The following is a 24,809-nucleotide window of genomic DNA, read 5'->3' as shown; positions in this document are numbered from 1 at the left end:
GAGAGAAAGAAGATACTTCAGTAGGCATCAATGAAGTGTTTGTGCAGAGGGAYCACCCTTGGCTGAAARAGCAGCATTGTATGACCACRGTGYAGAGATCTTTGTGGGTTAATTTACTTCACTTTGGGATTCATAGGCTCAATGTGCCTTTAGACATTCAGCTGCAGAGGACATTCTCTTCAATTTCACAAGAAGATCATGTCCACAGATTTCTAAGTTTTGATTTCTTTTCTCCAAGATTATTACAGTCCTGCAATGTTGGGCCTGAAAACTGATCAGGAAGTCCTTGGAGAACTTGTGAAAATGAAAGTTCCAGCTGTGGCAGAGCTGATGGAAAGACATGGAGTCATGTGGACCCTAGTGGTGTCACGCTGGTTTATATGCTTGTTCATTGACATTCTGCCAGTGGAGGTAATCAGTAACATAAAGTTCTCTTACTACACTTATAATTATTTCATTTGTACTGCTTTGGTAATAATTGCTTACTGAAAATCAAGGTTAATCTGAATTCTCTCCTTTCCTGCAGACTGTGCTCCGAATATGGGATTGTTTATTCTATGAAGGGTCAAAGATCATCTTCCGCGTGGCCTTAACGTTGATTAAGCAAAACCAAGGTTTTATTTTGGAAGCCACGAATTTCCCTGACATTTGTGATAAATTTAAGCAGATCACCAAAGGAACATTTGTAACAGAGTGTCACACCTTCATGCAGGTAAATTCTCTGCAGCTTTTAGTCATTACAAATTAAAACCAAGACTGATTTAGAAATTTTTTTCACTGAGCAAAAGATGGATAGAGTCAGGAGAAACAGAGCTGTTAGGATTGACAAAAGGATGAAGAATGTTTTTTAAAATAAGAAACTCAAACCTTTCTAATAAGTATATAAATATATTAAATAGTTTATATTTTATTATTATTAAATATTATATTAAATAAGTATTATCTAATTCCATATATAGCAATCCAATCACATTATCTGTCATACAAGGAAGAAAATTCTTTTTGCCCTTTTCACTGGTTAAGGCAGGAAGTCTATTGAGAAAATACTTTCAGTGCATTTTTCTAGTGAACTRTGGATATTGATCCTGTGCTTTTTTTCAGATGAATTGTAATACAATATTGTAGAATAAGCACAAAGTGAATTTTAAGCTTGCACTGATAAATGACTGTAGTGCCACAATACACAATATTCTGTTTAGAACATGACAGCAGCAGCACGTTCTCATTTTCAGGCAAAAACCAAGGAGGGTGAGTGTTCAAGTGCTAAGATAATCTGCAATCTAACAGTTACTCTTGTAAATTACTAATATAGTGGGTGCCAAATCAGTATAAAAAACATTAGATAAAGGGCTTACCTTGGAAAATRGAAACATAAAAGGTGATAGCTGCAAAATGAGTAACAGGAGCACACCTGTCATAAATAATTTGGTCAAGTTCTCTATCATTGTCTGCTCRGTGTGCACAAAACCATGTCCTGGATGTTTACCCCCCAAAGAGTTTAATGCTTGTGGAAGATCTCTCTGCATAGGTCAGTCACAGTGGGATATGTCATTTATACGAACTTTCAGTTTTGCTCATATAGAAGGAAAATCAGCTCAACTTACTGACACTTTTAAGTCTTTTAATAAAAGGAGCAAGAGAAAAATCACAGGTACAGCTTTAATTTAGAAGGGAGCTGTTTGAGGCATTTTTCCATTCCATAAACAGTTTAGAATTTAATTAAATGTAAACTGCCTTAAGAACATCTGTTCAGGGGCTTATGTTAACACCTATCCTTGAAGGACTTCCCTCCCCACTCTTTGTGTTAAATTTTACACCACCTATTTTTTAAAAATCAATCACCTTTTTCTTGCAGTTATACCTGAGTAAAAGAATTTTAATTGTGTTAGTTAYTGTAGTAATGGGGCCTTGCAGGCAGTTAAAATAAACAATTTAGGTTAGGTTCTTCTGTAATTTTGAAACACATACTTCTGTCTTTGCTTGTTGGGTGGGGGTTTTTCAGCAGTGCARGTATTGGTACCAGTAAGGGTGATGACAGGTATCTTTATGCTTCCTCCTCCAGAAGAGAACCTTAGTTTTTATTTTGAAGGCTTCTTCACCAGAAAGCTGTTCCAAACTAGTTCAATTACAATCTCATCTCTAGAGCTGTCATTTAACAGCTCTAGAGAACTGAGGTGCCCACACACCTTAACTGTAGTTTAAAGTGCATAAACTTGTAGCTCATGTCAGTTTTGTTCACTCAGAAGTTTTAGGTGAAGTAGGGGAAACGAATGCATTGTTCTTGAACAGATGAAAGTAAAAGAAAAAAGTAATTGAAAATGYATGGTGGCATTCAGAATGCATCAAGGTCTTACATCCATATACATTACTCCCAAAAAAACTGTTTGGGGAGAAAAGCTAGTATCATGGGGGATTAAAACTGATTTTTGCASTAGGAAGACACTGGTTTATTTATGTGTTCCATAGTCTGAACCACCTTTGCTAGAACCACACAAGAAGTGCATTGGTGCTTTGTCACGTTACCCAGCACAACTTAATGTGTTCTAAATATGCCACCTTCCACCACCTGCCATCTAAAATAATCTCAACTGGACATAAATGCAAACCAGATTTTCTATTGCTGCTTTTATGTAACTTTGCTGCTCCAGGTTTACTGTGTGTTTACAGCACAGTAGATGAAGATGCTATCCTGTTACAGGATGGCCAAAGAGCATAAGCAATTTCACAGTATGGACATCGAAGCRGGGATTTCACACCTTAGAGAATTATGTAAGAATTTTAGCATGCTGTCCAAAGCCAGCATATTAACTAAGAATTTYATCTTTTTGCCCTCAGAAAATATTCACAGATCCTGGAAGCTTATCCATGGCAACAATCGACAGACTCCGAGAGACTTGCAGGGAGAAGGTGCTTTCTCAGGGATAACTTGCCAGATGTAACCAGGTGGTCAGATACTACAGCAATTGACACATTCCTCTATTTGCACTGACTAAAGCACACTTTAAGCTTTCCATGAATTAATTGACACTTGACCAACTTTTCCTGCCTTTTAAGTAAGTGTGTTAATACTTTGTACTGTATGTCAGATTTGATAACTGGAACTGGTGGTTCTGTTATTGTTTGTTGGTGGTGTGTTGTTTTTATTTTTTAAGGATTAAGGTGTTTTCAGAGTAGAATACGATCAATGTCAGGACCCTCCTTTTAAAGAAATAGTCCCAGGGAATTTTGTAATGTTAAAAGAAAACAGATGTATAAAATTATGGATTACTGTATTAACTGTGACACCGTTACCATTTGTACAAAATAAATTAATTTAATTTGTCAGAACTTGTTTCTTGGTGTAGAGAGTAAAATATGTGATCGGACTTGTGACTGCCAGTCATTGGCTGGAATATAAGCATCTTTATCCTCACTGCTCTCACTTAAGGAACTCAAATCTGGCAAAGTCCAGGGCAAGAGAACAATGRAAGTGATCTTCACTACAAGTTGCTCGATGCAGTGTGAGATTGCACTACAGCTGCTGTCCTCACACACCTGTGTCCCTAAAAATTTGAGCAGAAACACTTGTAATGACATCCATGAACAGACTTTTTTGGCAGGGGAAGACATGGAGTGCTTGGCACGGGGCCACTTCCAGCCCTGCTGGGGCCAGGAGTCCAGGAATTGCTTTCTTGCCCATACAGAGCCCTCTCGTGGCCAAATCCTCTCCTTCCAGCTGGGGAAAGGAGGGAAGACCAAGGGACAGGTCAGCAGTGGGGTTTGTGCTTCGTGTGCAACAACTCCTGTGGAAAGTCTCACCTTCTAACAGCACAATCAGGCTTTAYTAAAAACTCTCTTAATTCTTTGTGAAGGATGGCTTCCCCCTACCCTGAAAATTGAGACTYTTTTACTCCTCAGCAGGAAAAAAAAACCCCCACCTTTTACAGAGGAAGTAGATGAGTTTTCATCTAGACAACTAAAGACTGCTACTCAATGATTCTGCACTRTGCTAGCCTTCAAGGTACCAGACATACACCTTTTTTTCCTTAAACACTGAAGCATAAGGACAGTAGCAATATCATACTTCTAGTATGTCAGCAGGTATTAGGAAAGACTATCCTCCACTAGCAAAATCCAGTTTCCAGGTACCATCAAGGTCAYTGGGCATTGGTCCAAAGTACACCAGCCTTACTGCCATGCATTAGGTTCTCTTGGTCAGGAGTTCGGTGCAATGTTTTGGTGTGCCCCGGTTCCTGCCCTGTGGAGCTGGTGCTGTTAACAGCAAAGCCTTGCTGCAGGAGGGAGTCAGGGAAGCTTTAAGGAAAAGGTTAATTTCCAGCGTATAACAAGACTCACAGCCCTCAGCAGACCAGCGTTTCCTACTTCGTGGTAAAAGCCCAACTTCAAAATGAAAGATTAAATGTCACCTACACAGTCCTTGTAACTCAAACCTTAGCAGCACTTCCAGCAAGTGATGCTTAGCCAGGCAGACCAGTGTACTGACATGTCTCAGCAAGTGGCAGTTTAATGTAAGAGTTAACTTCTCCAGGTCTCAGGTTACCAACAGGTAGCCTTCCTTGTCTCCAGACACAAAGTCCAAAACAAAAGCCTGTTTCCAACACACATACACTTTATGGTTTGCCTTTGGGGCACAAAGAAGAAACTTAAGCAACTGTTTAACGTAACTCCACACAAAGGATTTTTTTGAAGCTTCCCAAACATAGCCAAACCATGACTTCAGCACTCAAAAAATGGTCAACAACTAGTTTTAAGAGTAATCAGCAATACTAAGAAATACAGAAAAAAAAGTGTCTTTATTAGCATTGTTACAGGCAATGCATACATAAGAACTGATCCTTAAAGTGTACAACCCCCCAGCCAAGTTTAAAGCAATAGAATCAGCAGATTGAGATCTATATTGTACACATGTGCAGTAACAGGATCTCTCTGAACCTTCCAACAGAATAGACTGAAATCACTTTACAAAAAAACGTAAATAAAAATAACACCCATTTTAAAAAAGTACCAGCTCCTAACGAGCTAGCATAGCATCAAAAATATCAAACAGGGGAGTTGTCCAATCATAAAGAGTTCCTGTAAGGTTTGAGTATTGCGTCGTTCACACCCTGCATGKGCCAGGCATTGAGTTTAAAGCTTAGTAAAAAATACACACCTAAGAGACAAGGTGAAGTTTAGATTTTAAATTTCAATTTGTCAGTTGTTACTAAATTTTTTTAAATGCATCATCAGTATACTTATCATCGCTCGATGGCAGCGGTGCAAAGAATGAAYCTTTTCCCTTTGTTAAGAGTTCTGAAATTGAGTCAGAGTTAGCAACATCCCTCTCTGGAATCTTGAGCTGACATGATCTTAAGCCAATTCAAAAAAAGCACCCTTAAAAACTTTCCGCATGTTTCTAAGTGGGTAAATATTAAAACTAGTTAGCAAAATTAAACACCAGAATTTTCAGAAGTTATTTTTGTGCATAGTTAAATGCTGCAAGATGATTTCACATTTAATAAAAGCAGACTTTAAAGAAGCAATTTGCAAGAAAAGATGTCACCTTACAATATCAATCAGTTCAGGGAAAATGTGTCGGGATTTTTCCCCCAGCCTCTTGCAATTGCTTTTCTTCTACACTGGATTTTAGTGCAAGTAATTAAATCGTTTGATATCCAGCGTGGCTCCTCTTTCTGCCAATCAGGTAAGCAATCAAGACAATTAGAACAAGACCAGCAAGGGCTGCACCAACTATTATAGGGATCAGCATGTTATTTTCATCCAGTTGACATTCTTCCACTAAGAGAGAGAAAAAGATCCATGTTAGATACTAGTGCACCAACAGATGGCTACATCCAGAACTTCAGCATTCTGCTCTCAGCACATAATAAAASTGGCTCAGCTAGCTTGCCAACAATTAAAAGGAAGCCAAGTCCACTGACTACAATAATTCAGGATCTAGTCTTTCCAGTACCAGCACAATAGTTTTATACTGATTGTTTTCTCCTCAAGAGCTGTTAGTTAAACACACATTCAGCCATCATAAATATCTATGTGACTCTTCCCACAACCATTTTACTTTCACCACAGTCACACAAAGGACAGGTTTGCCCCTTTCACACAACTGCTCACATTTTGGATGGAAAGCTAGCAGCCTTCCTTAATGCTTCTCTGGACCATCAGGAACAAGTCCAAGTTGTTTCAAACCTTTTTACAYACTTTTCACACTAGCCTCAACTCGGACATCTTCATCAGCCCCCACATCATCTGTGGTGGGGCATGCAGAGACTAAGCATAGCTCCCACAAGCTGACATTTGACAACAGAATGTTATATTTATATCAAAGTATACTTCACATATCTTCAGTTTGACAGGGGCTGCCAAATGCAAACCTCTTACCTGGCCCAAATTTGTCTCCATCAATCTTAAAAACCTGGATCTGAACATTAAATACATTGAGAAGGGCTTGGTCCGTGACCTGCAGATTCTCCTCAGAACTGCACTTGTAGGAGTTCCCTACTGAAGCTCTCAGCTCACTCATGCTGTTGTTTGACGCTTCAAATGTTGGATCTGTGTCAGAGAAAGTCTTATTATATAAACCTGAAGAGCGAGAGCTGTAAGCTCATAGAGCTGAAMTCTGATATATTCACCCCCAACATTTCTAATACATTATTTAATGCAGGCTACCGTTAATATTTGTAGGAGTAATCACAGAGAATAGATTTCTTAAAAGTYCTTACTTTTTGCTTCAGGAGGCAGAGTTGTGCTTACACTCACACCTTGCAGGAAGAATTTTTCAGCACTTGCGTTCTTTAAAGAAAACAAAAAACCAACAAACCAGTAGTTGTCATTTAAGCTGATGATGTACAACACAAGCTRTTAACATTCCGGTTCAATTCTGCATGCATTTTGAGAAAATTTTTCAAAGCATAGTCAACAATTGGGACTAGCATCCAGAGGAGGTGTTGGACTTCAGGAGAGAAAAACTACAGAAGGTATGCACCTTAAGGAAGATTATTTTAGGGGAGGACAAAGAGGCAGAGAAAGGGGGCCTTGTCACCCCCAAACTATTGGACTTCCACACTGTAGACATAGTCCCACCCATTCTTTAACCAGTCTACTTGCAGTGATCTCAGTACCCCACAAAGCTGTCATCATTTAATAGCAACAGCTCAGAGTGATCACAGTTGATCAATCCCATCAGCATTAAAAGGAGCATGAAGCTCTGACAAAGTGGATTCATTCCTCAGGGGTACACAGCTCCAATACAGCATTCTGGGGCAGAGCTATGGAAAACAGGGTTCTCAACCATCATAGGARAGAGACCAGAAGACAAGCACCCTTGACCTTGGGGCTGTACACAAAATATTAACGAGCATTTAAATCCAGCTCCAAGCTTAAAATTAGATGATGCCCACTTGTCACAGGCTGCTCCCAGTTTCAGCAAAAAGCCTTAAAGAGTAAGCAATACAATCTTCAAGGAAGTTCCCATTCCAAACACAATACTTCTGTGTGTATACATACATATGTGTGTGTGTGTATATACATAAACATATTCTTCTCTCACAACAGTGACCAAGCATAAACCCCACTAAATTCTAGTATTAAAACCAAAGAATTAGCTACTCCCCTTCCTGTAGTTGCATCTTTTTTCCTCTTGTACTTTCCCCAGTTAGTTTTCCCACGTGAAAAGTCCTGCAGACCTTCCATGCATGGTGCAGAGATTCTTACCAATGCGAACTGGAAGATAACCCTCGTTTTCTCAAAAGTCAAATTCAACAAAGCAGATGTATTGTCGCATCTCCCAGAAGCAGTTGTATCACGTGGTACGAAATTCAGCAAATCCAAACCCRTCTGTGAGAGAAGAAGATCAATTATGACATTTGAAGAAACCTAACACATCACCTTAGACTCAGTTGAGGTGTAGCTGGCTTGTTTCATGTGCCTACAGTGTTACATTTTCCCCTATATTACAGACACCCGGGCAGATATGTCATGTTACAGGCTCATGCAAGCTGCACTTGAGTTACCAGGCTGACAGACAACTAAGGGCACATCTCCCAAAGCTTTCTGCAGTTCTGGCTGCAGCCATGAACCCACTGCTTTCTCCACACAAACTGCTTAGGTCCTTGCAGCATAAGGAAAAACACCAAAAAMCACCACACTACACARAGGGCAAGATGCTATAAAATACTGCTTTGACATAATGCAGAAGCAATTAAGGGAACCACCTGTAAGCATCATCTTGCATGTCACTTCAGTTCAAAATGTTTTCATTTTGCCCATGGTTCATTATTTTATACTGTCTTACATCTGCAGAAAGCTGTGGGTTAAATGCCCTTGCCAAACAATTAAATAGAAAGCTTTCAGTAACTCTTAGCTAATCCTCATGCGATGTTTTCCTTTTGGAAAACCTACTTGCCACCTCCTCATTGGTCATTACACTGGAAATCAGCTGTTCCACCAGAAGCAGACCACCAGAATTAGGGTATTTCACACAATCAAGGTGGCTAAATTATACTTGCCATCATAACAAGCCACTGTACAGCCACACACCAGTTATCAGTGCTTATGACTTTACCTCTCAGTCATCATCAACATAATAAATAAATGCAATAGTTTCTTTTGCAATGCCATTGTTTCCTATTGGAGGTCTTCAACAACCCCTTTGGGACTCTGGGTTTGTCCATGAAGCTGGCAAGCTGAGTTCTGCACCAATAATGAAAGGAAAGAACCTGTGCCAGAGCTGGATCTTATGTAAACCATGGGGGGTGTTTTGCTATTGAAATCAGGTGTTAAGTAACTTTTAAGCATCAAACCCAAACCTCTTCAGTGCTGGCTGGACAGTAATTAAGTCTGTCCAGTTCTACAGTAGTAATTTTCTCTTCAAATAGTCATTCACTGTTTCTATGCAGGCACCTCAGACCAAATTTATGTCGTTTATTTAACATTTTAAATATCTTTCCACTGCAGCTTTGATAACAGGATTTCCCCTAGTCATATCTTGATTGTTTTTGCTATTTCTGTTAAATGACCATATACAATTCCTGGATTCAACAGACAAGTTTAATACTGCTTTTAGTGAACGAAAGAATCCTTAACAACCACTTTCAGAACAAGTGTTTGAAATGTCACAAGTCTACAGCAAACTAAGCAATTCAAATAGAGGATACTGGTGGATGAACACAAACAYCTGGGCTTTTTAAAGGAAAAGGTTAGCTTATAATTTGCCAAGTCTTCCCCAAAGAAGAAATCTGAAGGCTTTGAAGAAACAAAACTCAGAATGTACCTTTTCATCTTTTTTTGGATAGGTGACATTAAGCTGTAAGCCCATGTAGGCCAGCACACAGGTTCCACTTGGACCAGTCACATTGTATTTACCAACTGCAGGATTTGAGGGTGATGATGTTGGTGGTGGGCTGGTTGGAGTCTGACTAGTAGTCTGTTTAGGAGTTGTAGGCACTACAGTAGTTGTAGAGACCATATCTTCAGCACATTCAGTCTCTGCAGAGAAGGGAGAACAGTCATTATCAAACAAAATGAAGCTGTGGGATGATCTACCTTTTTAATCCTCAAGGGAAAGGAAGACACTATTTCAAGTAGCTTTTTTTCCTAACAAAAGACAATAAAAGAAACACAGAAACACAATGGTAAAGCATTACCAAACTTGTTTTAAAGTTTGAGACACTTATTAAGCTTGGCATGTGAAAACACCTCTGCTGTTAATTTACAGAAGTTCATGGTGACCACATCCATTTTCATTCAGAGTCATTTTGCTTTTTGCCATTGGGTCAGGATAAACCTGACAGAACCAGCATTCCTGTCTGTTCACAGCCAGGCTGGGATCTCTATCACTCACTCTGAGCACTCGTGTGGGAAAAGCAGAGGAACAGTTCTCCTGCCCAGCGTTCAAAGTGGTGTTCTAAATGTGTTCTCCTTCCCCTCACCCAGTTACACCACTARTTTGCGGGCACCTTGTGTCATTATTTTGGCAACACCCACAGTAGCCTTAAAATATTGCTGTGGCTCTTCTGTCCTTAACAAGGTGATTCTAAGACACTGCCYCTGATGGCAAGTTTTCTGCTGTACCCTCTCACATCCATCCTCCCTTCAGTTCCACACATTGTGCTACCCCTCCACGGGGTTAACAAAGCTGAGTGAAGGTGTTCAAGTTCACCTTCTCTTCATCCAGTRCAGCAGCAACTTCCAAAGGAATGGTGACTCTGATTTATTTACCAGAGTACTTGGAAACATGTGGCAGCAAGATCTTAACTTGATCTGGGAGCCAAGARGTTTCCTGCATTGAACATCGAAGCCAAAACCAAAGGTCATAACAAAGACATTACTAAAGCAGAGGTTTCCATGTTCCAAGCCAAGGTTATTGCCACATGCCAGGGGTAACAACTTGCAACTTTTTAAGGACAACAGCAACTGCAGCAACAGCCAACTCTGACTCAAGGGCCTACTTCTAAAATTTAATGCATATGTATCTGGCAAATGCATGACACCTAATAAATGGCCTTAAACAGACGCTTAACTTTTGATTATGGCTCAGAAAGAGGAACTCTAATCACACCTTCTGAAGTTGCACACACTCCAGCATAGCATACTTTCCTATTTCTACTCCATTGCTGGAATTCAAAGAGCAGAATAAAGGTGGATAAAGGAGGAGTGATCCTGTATTTTGTAGACTGATACTGGTCTGATCCCAAAATGTAATMATTTCGTAACAAAATGGAAAATGCTTTTTTCTTAAAAAGCAGGTTTCTGAGTACTTCAAGGGAGAATTACCCTTTTGCTGTAAGACCTCAACACCTAGAGGCTCTTATTTAAGTTGGCAGAGATGGAAAAAAATCAAAGATCAAGTGGAAGTTTAGCCTAGGTGGAGTTTTGATAGATTATTTTTACTGAACTGATTTAGAGCAGTTTCTAGTGGCTCTTCAGCAAAGATGAGAAGATGGACAAATTCTTACATCTTTTCTCACAGTTACAGGAAAGCAGCTGGCAAAACTGCAGCTGRCAATACTACCAAAATGAAAGAAAATGAAAGCCTCCCTTTCAGAGCTGCAGATAACCACTACCATCACCTCAGTCACTAACTTCTAGTACACTGACAGAAGTCACCATTTCTAGTYACGCAGATGCACTGAATACTGGCTCTTCTTCCCTTCAGTGAGCCTTGTACAGAGCACCAGCAGAAATATCCTTTCACTAAAGATTTGAAGAGAAAAAAATTAAGGGACAATTCCAGATTTAAAGTTTATCTATAACTAGCTGCCTAAGGGACAGGGGAAGGCTGCAGCCTACAAGAATGGAAAGAAAGAACGAACATATCTGGAGAGCACAGTATGATTTTCAGGTCAAGAAGATTTAAAAAAAGGATTATAAAAAAAGAATAAAAAACAAGAAAGAGCTAACTTACAGTGCACTAGGAACAGAAAAGTCAGATCCAACACTGTAATGAAAACTTAGGGGACATGATAATTTGAAGAAAAAACTGTGCAAAGCACTAAGAATAACAGGAATGTGGAAACAACAAACCCACAAAGTAACATTCCCCCTCAGCGCCTTAACTCAGAGCAGAGTCCAATCACAATCACAGGACTTGACATCTTTTTTTTTAAGAATCAGTAGTTTCATCAAGACATACCACAGGATGGAAAAAAGCGATTTAGAGAATATGACTGTGAAAAGGATTTTTGTTGATCTAAAAAAGAGAAGGGAGCATAGGAATAGAAAATAAGGCAAATGCTGGCAAATTCGTGTTCCACAAGAAACAGCCTCCAGAAATAATGCAATACTGAATTATTTTAACCAGAGGACTATGCTAGAACAGATCTTAAGGTCTTAAAAAGAAAAGTATTACATAGTAGGGAGATTTTATTCATTTTTGTAGAAGTTAAAAATTAGTTTTTGCCAGTATTATGTCTTATGTTTGAGCCTGCTGATAAATGATCACTTATCATATCTACCTGGTGTGACAACTGGATCAAAGTTTGATAATTAAAAAAAAGAGATAGTTCCTGCAGATAGGTTACTGCAGTAATAGAAATCAGGGTTTGGTTTAGCTTTTTCTGAGCACAAATGTAGGTCCATATCTTTACTGCAAACTAGTTCACTGCACGGAAAAATTTCATCAAGGGAATGACACACACAAATCTAAGCCAGTCACCTGAAGAAGCCATAAAAGAAGTCAACGCCACTATTATCATGCATCAGTCAAGGTATTTTTCACAGAAATGGGACAAGGTAGAGATACTCCAGTAGAAGGCGCTTGTTCACTGCATCCATTCCATGCAGCATTGGCKACCCTAGTTTTTAAGATTTGTTTCAACTTAGCAGGTGCATAAATGGGATTAACAGCTAAAGAAAAGTTCTACATTTCCTAGGGAAGATGAAGACTCTAAAAGTAAGGCAAAGACTTATCAGTCCTTAAGACAGCATGGATGGTCAGCTTATATGGCTCTTTCATGTTTGAGGAGTGCTGCCACAAAAGCAAAGGACATGAATACACCATGAAATAGCTGGCCTTTAATAATTCAAAGTAACAGTCCAACCTTCTTTTCAATACAGGCAATCAGGATTAAAAAAAAAAAAAAAAAAAAGCACTTTGTGATTGTGCCTGTAAGAGAAAAACCTGTTACAGCTGACATAAAATCTCCTGTAGGATGATGTATGTGTCTGCCCCCTACAGATTAATTCTCTACTATCTGGCATTATTTCACTAATTTTCCCCAGAGCACACAGTAACTAGTTCAAATTACTCTGGTAGAGGTCATAATGCTTGGAAGTTATCAGATACTTTTAAACTAGGATTTTGGCCATGTGCCCAATCGACCTATTGCAGCATGTGTTTAACACCCATACTCATGAACAGCCTAGTTCAATACCCATGGGAACCCAGGGCATGATGTCCTAGTCACAGATTCTGACACCCTCCAGAGAAAACCTGAGGGAAATCCATTCATATTAAAAGATGCTGTTATATCAGAACTTCAGATCCAGTTTGTACMCACCTTAAATACAATTAATCAGGACTTAAAAAGAAATCACCTGTTATTGGAAATACTAGCTTACCAAGTACATTTTCTACTGCAAGATACCTACTGTTCACRCTGAAAGTGCCATTTGTGAGATAGGCTTCCAAAGTGACATTGCTAAAAGTAACATTCACACTCTTCATACTGATGTGCTTGGAGTTGATGCATCTGTATTTTGTGCCCGTACGTGCCTGAATAATACTTTTATGTGATGCAGTCTTCACTCCTCCTGTGAAAAGATACATTGCATTAGTATGTACCAGTATTTAAAGAAAGGACTGAGTATTAAATCTGGAAGGGTTATGCAATAACAACACAAAGTTTTCATTCTACCTGTAGTTGAATTTGGGAATAAAGTTGCATCTGACAGATTGTAGAGGAAAACTARCTCTTCAACTTGGTACTTGTCTGCAGATTCTGAGAAACTCAGGTTTAATGAATGTCCTGCTCCAAAATCCAGTAACAGAACTGGATGAGATGTGTTCTCTTTACCACATGAGCTCCKTGGGTCTACTGAAGCATTTTGCGGAAGAAAAAAGTGTACAAACTGTGGGGTAGAAAATAAAACACATGTAAGCTTTTCCTAACTGCTTTTTAAAATATCTTAGGAAAMTGTTACAAACATACAGCAGACATTAATAAGTACTACAAGATGTTTACTTATATACCATATATAGCAAGTAGCATGTTACTGGCATTTGAGTTTAAGAATCTTCCTCTCTGAAATCTTGCTCTCTGAAAAAAGCCAGTACATACTCACAGCACCTCTGAAGCGTTTTTTCCTCCTAAACTGATCAAACCTCCTATCTTACTAAAACCTCCTAAGCAATATGAATTTGCAGGTACATCCGTACTACAAGAATCAAAYCTGGCAAACTCTGGACATGTGGAAAATGGGAGAATTAAAGATTTGCTTCTTGTAGTACAACAGAGCAAGAACAAAAGCAAATGATACATCCCATGTAGCTTGGGTGTAATACTTTATTACATGTTGTCAAGAAATGTGGTATCTGAAGACCAATACAACATTTACTGGGAAGTTTTGAGCTTACTGTTYACAAGAAAAACAGACAAAAGCATGTTATGAAAGAAATCAGTTCTGATTGCAAACACATATACCAATATCAGCAGGATTTCAGGTCATCACCACCATTGAAAATGTGGATTATATAACATGAGGTCAGCTCAAATCACACATAGCAAGTGCACCACTGGCAAAGCAGTAGGATTTTTTRAACCTTGTATTACAGTGATGGCTAGGGGAAAAAAATCAACTTTAATAACACTAAGTTGTTACAACTGCGGGACTATAGATAATAAGTCTTATAGATAAGACTGTAAATAATCCACAATTCCTATTCAGTAGTGAAGATACAAAAAAACCCAAAATCTMTTTCTTAAGGCAAATTCTTAATTTTCCATTAACAAGTTTTTGCCGTTAATACAGAACAACTGGTAAGCACTGCACTAGTTTGCAGATACACCGAAATCTAGAAATTTGCTATGTGAGAAGGTCACAGATTTCAGGAGTTTAAAAAGTTTAAAAGCTACGTGCCAACAGCCATTTCAGTTTAGATTTAGTCCATGTCAGTGTTAYGAAATTACCAAAAGAAAATTTGTAGTATTTCTGTTTTTATAGTTCAAATAAAAGTCACTTTAGTTATCAATAGGACTGGTGTCAAATTTCAATCACAAAAGTAATTACACACAGTTTTTTTGTGATTGTTTCAAGCAGCCTTAACCTTACTGTTTAATTACAAGAAGCATCCATAATAAAGAAAAGCTGATGCAACATGAMCGGAGAGTAAAAACCTTTGCTGAAACAGTTTTTCATATATAAATACTTGCTGAAAGTGTAAATACTGCATATGTACAGAGATACCACACATTTTATAAATACCAGTGACAAGCAGTAAGATACTCATGGCCCTTACCTCTTTTTGCTCACTYTTTCTGTATTCCACTGAAAAGGCTACTGTCAAATCAGCAATTATGCAGACTTTACCACTTGAATCTTTCACTTCAAATGAAGAGGAAGCCTGTAAAAAGCCTGATAAACATAAAAAGTGATTAACTTGGTGTCACATAAATTTGTATTTTTGATCTCAAAGAGACAAATATGCACAACTATACATTTTGGGAATACAACCTAAACATCACTTGAGTTTAGAAACTTGGGCATTAACAGTCTCTAGAGAACCTTCAACATCACTAACAGAAGAAAAATGTAACACCTCACTTATAAAAATGCAAAGCCACCCAAACCAAAACTGTYGACCTAACTTGGTCCTAAGAGGGTAAGAAAAACATGCAACCAACACCAATCATCTTGTTCAAGGTAGGTTCAGTGTTCACCCTACGCTGCAACTATTTTACGATCTTCAACAGACCTGACTTAACATATTTGATCCTGCCTGCATACAACACTCTGCCTCTGCCCCCACAGCACACCATGCAGCCTTCATTCCCGCTGTACCAGGACACTCAGCTGTACATGCACTGAATGCAGCATTTAGAAAGCTTGGATTGACTACAGATGTTTTGAAGGCCCTGCCAAAAATAGCATGATARRGCATGCTACCCTKGCCAGGAGAACTTCTCTTTACCATCATCACGCTCCCTACACTTKAGAGGAAGAGAMGGAGGAGGCCAAGACCTTGACATAAACTGAGGTCATGTTTTCCTGACTGGTTTAACCTGAACTCAGACCGAGCTGCTTAGAAAAGCAGCACAAATCTTCTCCCCCACCTTGTTCCACTACAGCCTCAATGCTCAGAGCATGCTGAGTACAACTGACCAAAGCACTGACTTAACAAGGTAAGAACACATAGCAAGAGGAGCACAGAATCATCCTTTCTGATGGCAGWGTGGACTTGGACCAGTGTCCACTGCCAACAAAGCTTCACACAGGGGACACACTGTGGCAGGCTGGAAACAGCTGGAAAACTGCTTATCTCCTATCTTGTTTATGGCAAGGGATACCTGACAATGCTCCTGCATCTGAAATCATACCAAGATGTTTCCAGTTCTTTCTTTTAGAGCCTTTTATTTTTCAGTTTCTCAGTTTGTCACCACGACCACCCCCCAAGCAAACCTCACTGCAAAAGGTCTGTATCATTTTCATGCTAGCACTTTATCAGTTTGCATTTGCAACAATTTCAGTTTTGCAGAAGACACAATTAAAAAAAAACAGCTGCAAGATATAAACCATTATCACAAGCAAATAAGCTTTAACAAGTTAAATATGCTAATTGATTCAACTGTTGATAATAGCAAAAAGATGCAGATGAGATTTATCCATCAGCTAGCTTCCTACTCTGAGAAGTTTTCAAAAAACAAATCTTCATTTTGAAACTTTTCACTGCAGAACTACGGTGTGCACAATTGTATTAAGACAATTATTAGGCAAAATTGGACTTTTGTCAGCTGGACTWCAGTAGAAGGCACATCAGTTGCAGRAACACATTGGAAACTATTTCTCTGGCACCCAGCAAGCATTTTCCCTTGTTGCCTTCCCCTTAGCAACATCACACCCTCCCCCAGCACCAAAGAGGGCAAAGCTTAAACTGGAATTCATTCAACTTTACACAGTTTTTGAAGAGCCTAGATTTGAAATCAGAGACAGACAGAAGAAAGAAAACGCTTAAGAACAGCTAGCGTAGAAAACTTACTTCAAACCAAAACTATACATCCAGCATAAAATGTTCATTAAGGACCACATATTCACAAAGAAATTATATTTATTGTAATTCAGAGCAGTATCAAAAACATGTTCTTCCACGTGGAAGTTTCAATTTGCAAAGTTTCCTTTGATTTGCATTTACATCTGGAACTTGTTTACATTTTAAGCAAGCACTGTTTTTTCTCAAAAGCAAGCTGCTTACATTTTCCTGAAGATTTCTATTAGAACACAGGAAAATGTAGAGGTAGGGAATAAGAATCCATTGCTCCTAACATTATGAYTGAAAAATGCACTAGAATGAAAAACTTAAGTGTGCATGCAGATTCCCTTGTCTGACAGCTATTAAAAATCTTGGCAATTTTAGAGCTAAAAATCAAGTAACAGACAGTAAAATAATGAAAGAAAAATATTTTTAGAAGAAATGCAGGGAAAAGGAATTGAAAAACAATTAAGAAAAATGGTGCTGACCTAAATGAAAACATGCAGACCTGTCCATTATAAATGATTCAGAGAACAAAAGACAATGCAGGCGTACCAGAAAGCACCAAATAGAAGACAAATTCTGGTAATGAAGAGATGATAAATCACCCTCTGCAAGTTTAATAAAACATAAGGGGCACAAATAAACACAGTAACACCTGCATAACTACTAGATTTTTGYAAGGTTAAATTCACATCATTATGTGAATCCTGATTTCATTAGGATTGGAACAAATGCTATAAAGCCCCAGTTCTTCCTAAAAAATGTCCAGCAGCTGCTGGATTTGCAGTGTCAGTGATGAGACAGACGCATCCAGCACGAGACACTGAGCTGTCCTCGACAGAGTGGTGAGAGCTGTTTCACTGCAAATAAGGCAACACTCACAAGGGTGGTGATCAGAGAGCACYATGCTGCAGCATCATCTGCTCTCAAGGTCTTGGAGGAATGCAGATGAAACCAAGTGAAACAGAAGGGACATAGGAGCAAATTAAAATTAGAAAAAAACCCCACTGAAGAACAAATCAAGACACTGAAGGAAAGAAGGTCTTGCCTACTCTCTGCTCCAGCCAGTTTAAGGCAGAGGAACAGCTCGCTGTGTCTTGCAGGAAAGCAGCTGTTGAATTTTGTCAAGGCAGTTCCAGTGCTGAGTAGTGATTAACGCATGAATCATCACCAGCCCACAAACACTACAAGTCTACAGTCAAAATGTCAAGAATACAGAAAAGCAAACTGATGTTCAATCAATCTATCCTGGRAATATTTCGAATGAAGCTGCATAATGTATTGCTTAGTTCTATCAGGGCATATCTACAAGCTGAGACTATTGTTTCTACATCTCACAACAACATCATTCTTTGCWGTTTAACACAAAAATTGATACAACCCCCAGATTCTTAATTTACGCTTTAAATGTTCCTTCTAGTAAACGGCAGAGCCCTCTGTGACAGCTACTTGTGACACAGCAAGTGTAGTACTTCAAATATAAATGAAGCGGTCATCAACTTTTCAATAGCAAAAAGTAAGTTTTGTTAGGTTCATTATTCACTTGGCTGGAAACACTACATTATGGATATCTAGTAAAGCAATCATCAAAAATGTACTAATAAAAAACTTTTCACTTAGTTCAGATGATTCCTTTGTATTCCAGTGAGTTCCAAAAAAAGGCTGCTTATATATTGATTCTAGCTGCATATTTTCAATTGAAAATCATAAGACAATCTCTCCATTTACACCTCATTTCTGCAATTACAGTCTTATGCATTCTTATTGAAGGTAAAAACTGTTAAAATAACAACTAGACATGTTGGTTGAATTAAATCCAGTATCCTCCTTTATCTACCATATCTACCTCAAAAAACCCAAAGTATATTAACAGTCTGAGATAAAATAAGCAGCTAAAACAAAACAAATACTTCCTTGATTGTATAACAATTTATCTTAAAGAAATCTACCTCATRAAGTTGTTTGTTTTAAGATGAAAACTACAAAGCTAACAAAACAATCTAGTACATGTTTTYAGGTTTCAACCTTCTTATAACTGAAATCCTGTTAGGCAAACACAGCTACCCTTGATTTACTCTCCCATATAATGGAAACCTGCCAAGGGAGAGAGATGAATCGTTGTTGTGCTCTAGAAAACCAAGYATATTTAATGGCAATTGTGTACACCATCTGCTTGCAGAGAGGACTTCAGTTACTATAGTTAATGATTTACTTTACCTCCAATTTTTATTAGAAGCATGGAACATTTAACAATAAGGAAACACAAAAGCTACTTCTGTATAATCTSGGGTTTATTACTATAGAAATATTTTCTCCGTAAGTAAAAATTTCTTCAGCATTTTTCTTCCTCCCTCTTGAAATAAAGGGTGGCAAGCTATCCAAATCCACCTGGGCACATATCCCATATCATCAGTACTTTAAGCCATACAGACATCCAGTGGATGGGATCGTCTGCAGTTACATCAACTGCCTACAGTGCTCAGGAGAAAAAACCATGGCTGCAGCATAGCCCAGCTGATGATTCCAGGGATGTGCTGTGACAGGGTTCAGAGTATCCCTGTCACAGCCTGGTCATAGTCACAGACTCTCCTCAGCCACAGCCCGCCCTGGAATTACCAAGCAGCAACACTCCAGGGGTAAGGGCTCCAGCCCTACATAATCACTCAGTATCTAGGCTGCAGTACCGATGTGTTGTCCTGCACCTTTGCCCAGGTGTTCTGATGGCAAACATGCAAATACTACTATCTTTGGGGCATTAATCCAAGGAGATAAGACACTCTTCTTACTTAAAGATTTATTTTCTATTATGCATGTGAACCAAAGTGCCCAGTAATTTACTCACTCTGATGGTTCAGAATGATCCTGTCATCTCAGTGCTATTTTGTGAATAGTGGTAACGTTAGTCACCACTTCAGACTTCTAAATCTATGCCAGAGAAGAGAAGAGAATGGAAAAATCCCCGAGGAGTAATGCTCCCCTCTAATGATCTGTCTTCTAATGTGAGCACCATTCCCAGAGGGACATCAGGTCCAAGTCCTTTATCAGAAGACCAAGTGAAGATCACTTCCTTAGGATTCAGAACCTGTACTACTTTGGGATAATACAGAAAGAAAACAACAAGAACAACTACAAGTAGGAAAATCCCTTGACAGRCCTGACTTATGAAACACTTGCAAGAGGCAAGATGGTCTCCATAAAATTATGAGTTATACTTAGCCTTCACCAACGGACACACAAGACTGAATGCTATCTGGAAAGCTGGCAGGAAAAGACAAGGTTGGATTCACTTGAAAACACACAGAGTGGTGGGGGAAGGAAGAACAGAGCTTAATTCAAGGATGTGTGAGAATACTTTAGTGGAGAAGAGAACCAGCTGCACTGTGCAGGTGCATCACCTGATTATATCAGGTTCCTGATCCAACCCARAATATACATCCTTGCCAACCAAGAGACAAATTCATGCAATCTCAGATCATGGTTTTGATATTGCTGACTTCCACTAAGACAGTAAACATTTTGTTTCACAGTTCAAGTTTGCAGATGAATAACTTCTATCTTTATAAACGAATTTAGAGAAGTACAAAAGCCTTATAAAGGAAAGGCTATCTAGCAGCCATACACTTGCCATTTGACCAGAGAATTGCACAATTGCATCAAGTTTAGTCACATGAAACTTCTTTATGGCTTCCTGTCTAGAGGAAGGAAGTCTTGGGATAGCTCTACAGCAAATGATTACAAGAGTGCACTGCGAGATCTGAACTACCCTGGCCAGATCCTTTTCAGCATTCACACAAGTCCATTCTGCATTTGCTCTCGTTAGTGTTGCGGTATCACACCACACAACTAACACACATTCTTCAAGGCAGCTGTCAGCCCCAAAGAGTGTTTTGAAGGAAGGAACRCTGTGTGACAATTTAAAGAGAAAGCTTCCCCACAGGAGAGGATACTGGAAATAAGATAATAAATTAACTGCCTGAGTAAAACCACTCTCCTAGTCCTATAAAGAAGTAGATCTTAACTCTGTCAAGAAAAGTAAAGACGTACAGGTGTTCCACGTCTATCTGAGTGAATTCTTGTTAAGCAAACAGATGCTATCAGAAGTTTAATACAAAAAAACTAAATGTATTAACTGTGAACTAYAATGCTCAAGGCTGAACACTGGAGAGGAAACAGCTAGACAAGTACCCACGATGCGGAGCCGCAGCACATTTAAAACTCTGTACTCCAATGCCAGCGCGACTCCTAAGACTCTCACACTTGGAATTAACAGTGGAAAAAACAGTATTGATAGTGGTGCTATCAAGGGATAGAGAAGGTTAAGAAACTGATACACTGTGACTGAAAGGGACACCAGTCCATCTCAAAGTCAGATGCCCAAAAACCATRGAATCCTGATTTACCAAAACACAAGGTACATTTAAAACTATGTAATATAGAATCAAGATAATACAAGGGTGTGTTCAAATAGCTGTTGTAATTCCCACCACTYACATGCCCAAAAGTGTCTTCTGCCAAGCATAAAAGAACACATACCAAGAAATCCATTTCAGCACCAAGCTTTCTCAAGGAGTTTCCAAATAATAAYGGCTGACTTGAGAGCAAAGACAAACTGCTGCTGTTAAGTTGCAAAAAGTAAAGGCACGGTGTGCCTTTTGCTAGAAGTAAGCTTTTATCTTTGCGACCTACAAAGGCTTATCAGAGATTACGGCAGTTAATGTTGCTATAGAGTATCAATCTTTTTTTTGAGTAGGGCTCCTCAGACTTAGAGGCAATTCTTCACTTTGTCATTTGCTACTGATTAGAAGGCATCCTAATCGCTACAGAACAATCTAGATGCAGGTTACACCATAAATAACACTCTTCGGTCAGCCTGAACAGAAACCTTGGAAATGTTATCTCAAAAGGGGCATGTCAGAGAACCTGCAGATTTTCAGCAACTAAGAAGTTACTTCACAAGTTAGAAAAGCTGCTGAAGTCAAAGCCAAGTAACCTATCATATGATGACTGGCACACTAATTCAGATCCTTAGAGACTGTGTCAACACTTAAACCAGCTATCAAGCAAACACTATGTCAAGGGCAGCATTTGGTAAAACAGTGTTTAGAAAGTTGCTCAACATTAAAGCAGTTAGATTTTGTGAAAACCAAGCTATACTGGTCTAAGCTCCAAACAGTTGATAACGCCAAACCTTTGAAAAACAATTCAGCACCAAATTGCTGTCTGGAATTCATTATCAAGTTTCTATCAACTATCTCTGCATTGGTAGCAAGGTTTGAAATTCCTCTTTGGACTAGTGTTGTGCAATAGAAACATGTGGATTATGTGTCATTAGCTCTGCAATGGCATCATACTACCTTAAAAWTCAATTTTTCTTTCCCCAAATCTCAAACACTTCATTACTTACTCACTAACCAAATCCATGTCTGACTCTAATCTTAAATTTTCCAAAAAGTGYTCTCTGATGTGTCTGTGTTTCAGCAAGGAAAAAAAATTACGGGTGCWCTAGATCTCAGACAGCACAAGCAGCTCTGCTGGGTTTGGCGCACAACCCAACTGACTCATCGTGCTCCACAACAGACAAGCACCATCTTACTCAGTATGTCAAAAACCAGCAGTTAAGTTTAGGGGAAGTACTTCCATTTCCCACAGCCCCCTTTCCTGCATTTACCACTATACTATCTAAATGTTTTCTTAATTCCATATGTATGYTTGATATGAGTGAGGAARCTCATMACAAAATGCTCAATACTGACCYATGAAAGTTTAGTGCTTGCTGCTCAATGTGAATAGAAAACTGTGTGAGGTGTGGTAAGGTATKCAGCTGGAAAATTCTGTTGTCCCAAAGTCAAGGCACCACCAAACAAGTYTTCACATCAGCCCCACCCACGCTAATCTTTCAGCCTCCTAKGATCATTACCTTCTCCTAATCAGTGTTCACTCAGATGACTTAAAGGCTACAAATGAGCTAAGTAGCTGAAGACTTCAGCTCATATRTTACCATTTATCCCTTATTCTTCTCCCCTCACCTACAACCCAAGCCCCACACTTTGGCAAGAATGGGGTCTCTATTTGCACCACAAAATCTCTCAAGACTGTAGTATAAAGTTATGCAGAAACACCCAGCTACTCAACTACCAGACAGTGGGACAAAGCCCCAACTAGCACTAAAGAGTTACTCCGTGGTAAAATAAACTATTCTGTTGCCTCAGCTGCAAAAACCTAACACATTTTACTTGCCAGAAAGTGACAAAGATAATGCAMAGAATGATGTTTGTAGCTGCTAATTAAGCAGAGGAAGACTACTGTAGTGGCAGAAAATATTAACTGYGGTACCACATAAAAACCACAAAAACCCATTTGAAAGCAATTCTTAATTTAAGCCGTAAAGATATAAAACAAACTATACAATAATTCCCACCATAATGCCAGTTCAACGACACTTCAGCTGCCAGCCCTAAAAAAGCAAGTCAAGGAGCAGTGTCAGACACTGTGCTTGCTACACTGGCTCACGAGGGCTGGATATCTGAACTGCTCAGTGCCCTTTGGAAGTGGCGTCTTTTGGGCTCTGTGAAACTGAAGCACGGTCAATGATGATAACGATATTTACTACCAAAGAGACGTTAGAAGAGTTGCAAAGACTGCCMTATCTCAGAAATGATGGCAGATTAGCATTCTCAACTGCTACTTTATTTGGGAAATATTTTGGCCAGCTGCTGAACAAGTTTTGTCTGCTGTCAAACCCACATCTCAGAAACCTGATACTGTCGTGTGATGTGGCTTTCAAGACAAGAAACCAAAAGCAAGGTGGTTTTCAGTAAACAAGCAAGACACACTTCCTAGTAAAACAGCCTTGCTGTCCTAACAAACCTTCTCACTAATGCACCGAAATCTCTGTATTCCAGACACGTTTCATATTTTACTCAAGATACAGGAGGAAGAAAGCCATTAAGCAAGGGTGCATTACATGCCCTATAGAAAARCGCTGCTCCCTAGCAATGACATCAGTAGCTCCCGCGTCTCCACGCCTCGTATTCCAGGTTCCCAGGTTTCCAGGTTCTTCCCGGAGCGCTGTCTCTACATGCAACGCAGTGCTCAGAGCAGCATTCCCGGGCACTACGCAGTTCAGCCCACCGAACTCGGCAGCCGCCGCCGCCCGGCCGTCACTGCCCTCGTACCTCGGGCGGCCCTCGGAGSCTCCCGGGCGCCACAGGGGCCCAGCGCGGGGGAGGGATGGCTCCCCCAAAAGCCCCAGGAATCCGTGGGTCAGCCGGCACCCCGGAACGCCGACAGCAGGCGGCAGCGAGCGGGCGGGCGGGCGGGTCTCCAGTAACAGGTGCCGCGTCCAGCGCCGCCGGCCCCGGGGCCGCCTCAGGCCGCGGCGACCACCCCCACCGCCACCCCGGCGAGCGCACAGGCCGCCCGCGTCCCAGCCCTTACCGAGTAGGACGGCCGCCGCCAGCAGCCCCCGCGCCATGTCGGGGTGCAGGGACGGGGCTCGGCGGGGCACGGGCCGAGGGCGGGCACGGGCAGGGGGCGGCGGCGGCTCCGCGCTCGGGGCGCTCTGGCGACGGCCCCGGCCGGTCATGTGACCGCTGACGTCACAGGGCCCGCCCGCCCTCACGTGAGCCCCGGGCTGTGGAGCGAGGGGCGGATCTCGCGAGAGCGGGGGCGGGGCYGCGCTTCCAGCGGGGAATGTGTGGGGTCACTCCTCGGGAAACGGGGCGGGATTGCTGTGGTGAGTCAGCAACCCACCCGAGTTCTTTATTGCCTCCAGAAAGTACTTCATGACACTCAGTCTAAAGGCAGMTAAGGTGAGTACAGTCGCTTCGCATAGAATTCAGTCCCAGATGTATAAAAACATCGAAAGCTGATGGTCTTATCTCTGAAGTGTTCAATCTGTATATACTTAGGCATACATATGAGTCACACGTGTTCCAAGACAAAACCGGGACTGCCGGTTTATATGGATAAAAAACTACAATTTCACATAGTTTCAGATATCTCACGTTTTTWAAGGAATCCCTTTTTTTAGAAAACCAGAAGAAGGTGAATTTAGTTCGTGAACGTTCTCAGATGTAATGGACGTGGGAAGCGCASGTCATTTGATCACTTTGTAATCCGATGC

General features: G+C 40.1%; 2 protein-coding genes across 4 annotated transcripts in view; one reads left to right on the top strand and one right to left on the bottom strand.

The window, feature by feature from the left end:
• Positions 1-3,327, top strand: part of GRTP1 (growth hormone regulated TBC protein 1) — a 35,393-nt gene extending 32,066 nt beyond the window's left edge. For both annotated transcript variants that reach the window (XM_057363556.1, XM_057390661.1), the window contains 3 exons: positions 239-411; positions 527-712; positions 2,836-3,327. In XM_057363556.1, the coding sequence (XP_057219539.1) occupies positions 239-411; positions 527-712; positions 2,836-2,925 (449 nt within the window). In that variant the 3' untranslated portion in view covers positions 2,926-3,327. The remainder of the gene's footprint in view (positions 1-238; positions 412-526; positions 713-2,835) is intronic.
• Positions 3,328-4,774: 1,447 nt separating this feature from the next.
• Positions 4,775-24,809, bottom strand: part of CUL4A (cullin 4A) — a 56,626-nt gene continuing 36,591 nt past the window's right edge. Inside the window, exons 1-9 of one of the 2 annotated variants that reach the window (XM_057390647.1) lie at positions 24,122-24,292; positions 14,954-15,069; positions 13,353-13,566; positions 13,087-13,248; positions 9,269-9,483; positions 7,711-7,833; positions 6,720-6,789; positions 6,379-6,549; positions 4,775-5,778 (exon numbers count right to left, since the gene is read on the bottom strand). In XM_057390647.1, the coding sequence (XP_057246630.1) occupies positions 5,639-5,778; positions 6,379-6,549; positions 6,720-6,789; positions 7,711-7,833; positions 9,269-9,483; positions 13,087-13,248; positions 13,353-13,566; positions 14,954-15,069; positions 24,122-24,269 (1,359 nt within the window). In that variant the 5' untranslated portion in view covers positions 24,270-24,292 and the 3' untranslated portion in view covers positions 4,775-5,638. Of the gene's footprint in view, positions 5,779-6,378; positions 6,550-6,719; positions 6,790-7,710; positions 7,834-9,268; positions 9,484-13,086; positions 13,249-13,352; positions 13,567-14,953; positions 15,070-24,121; positions 24,293-24,809 lie in introns of those variants that run through there. The other variant, XM_057390637.1, reaches the window with a different exon arrangement.

This window comes from Malurus melanocephalus, unplaced genomic scaffold (assembly GCF_030028575.1).
Source record: "Malurus melanocephalus ecotype Western Australia unplaced genomic scaffold, MMel_1.1 scaffold_1, whole genome shotgun sequence".
Classification (NCBI taxonomy): Eukaryota; Metazoa; Chordata; class Aves; order Passeriformes; family Maluridae; genus Malurus; species Malurus melanocephalus.
This window is presented reverse-complemented; position numbering and strand designations above follow the sequence as displayed.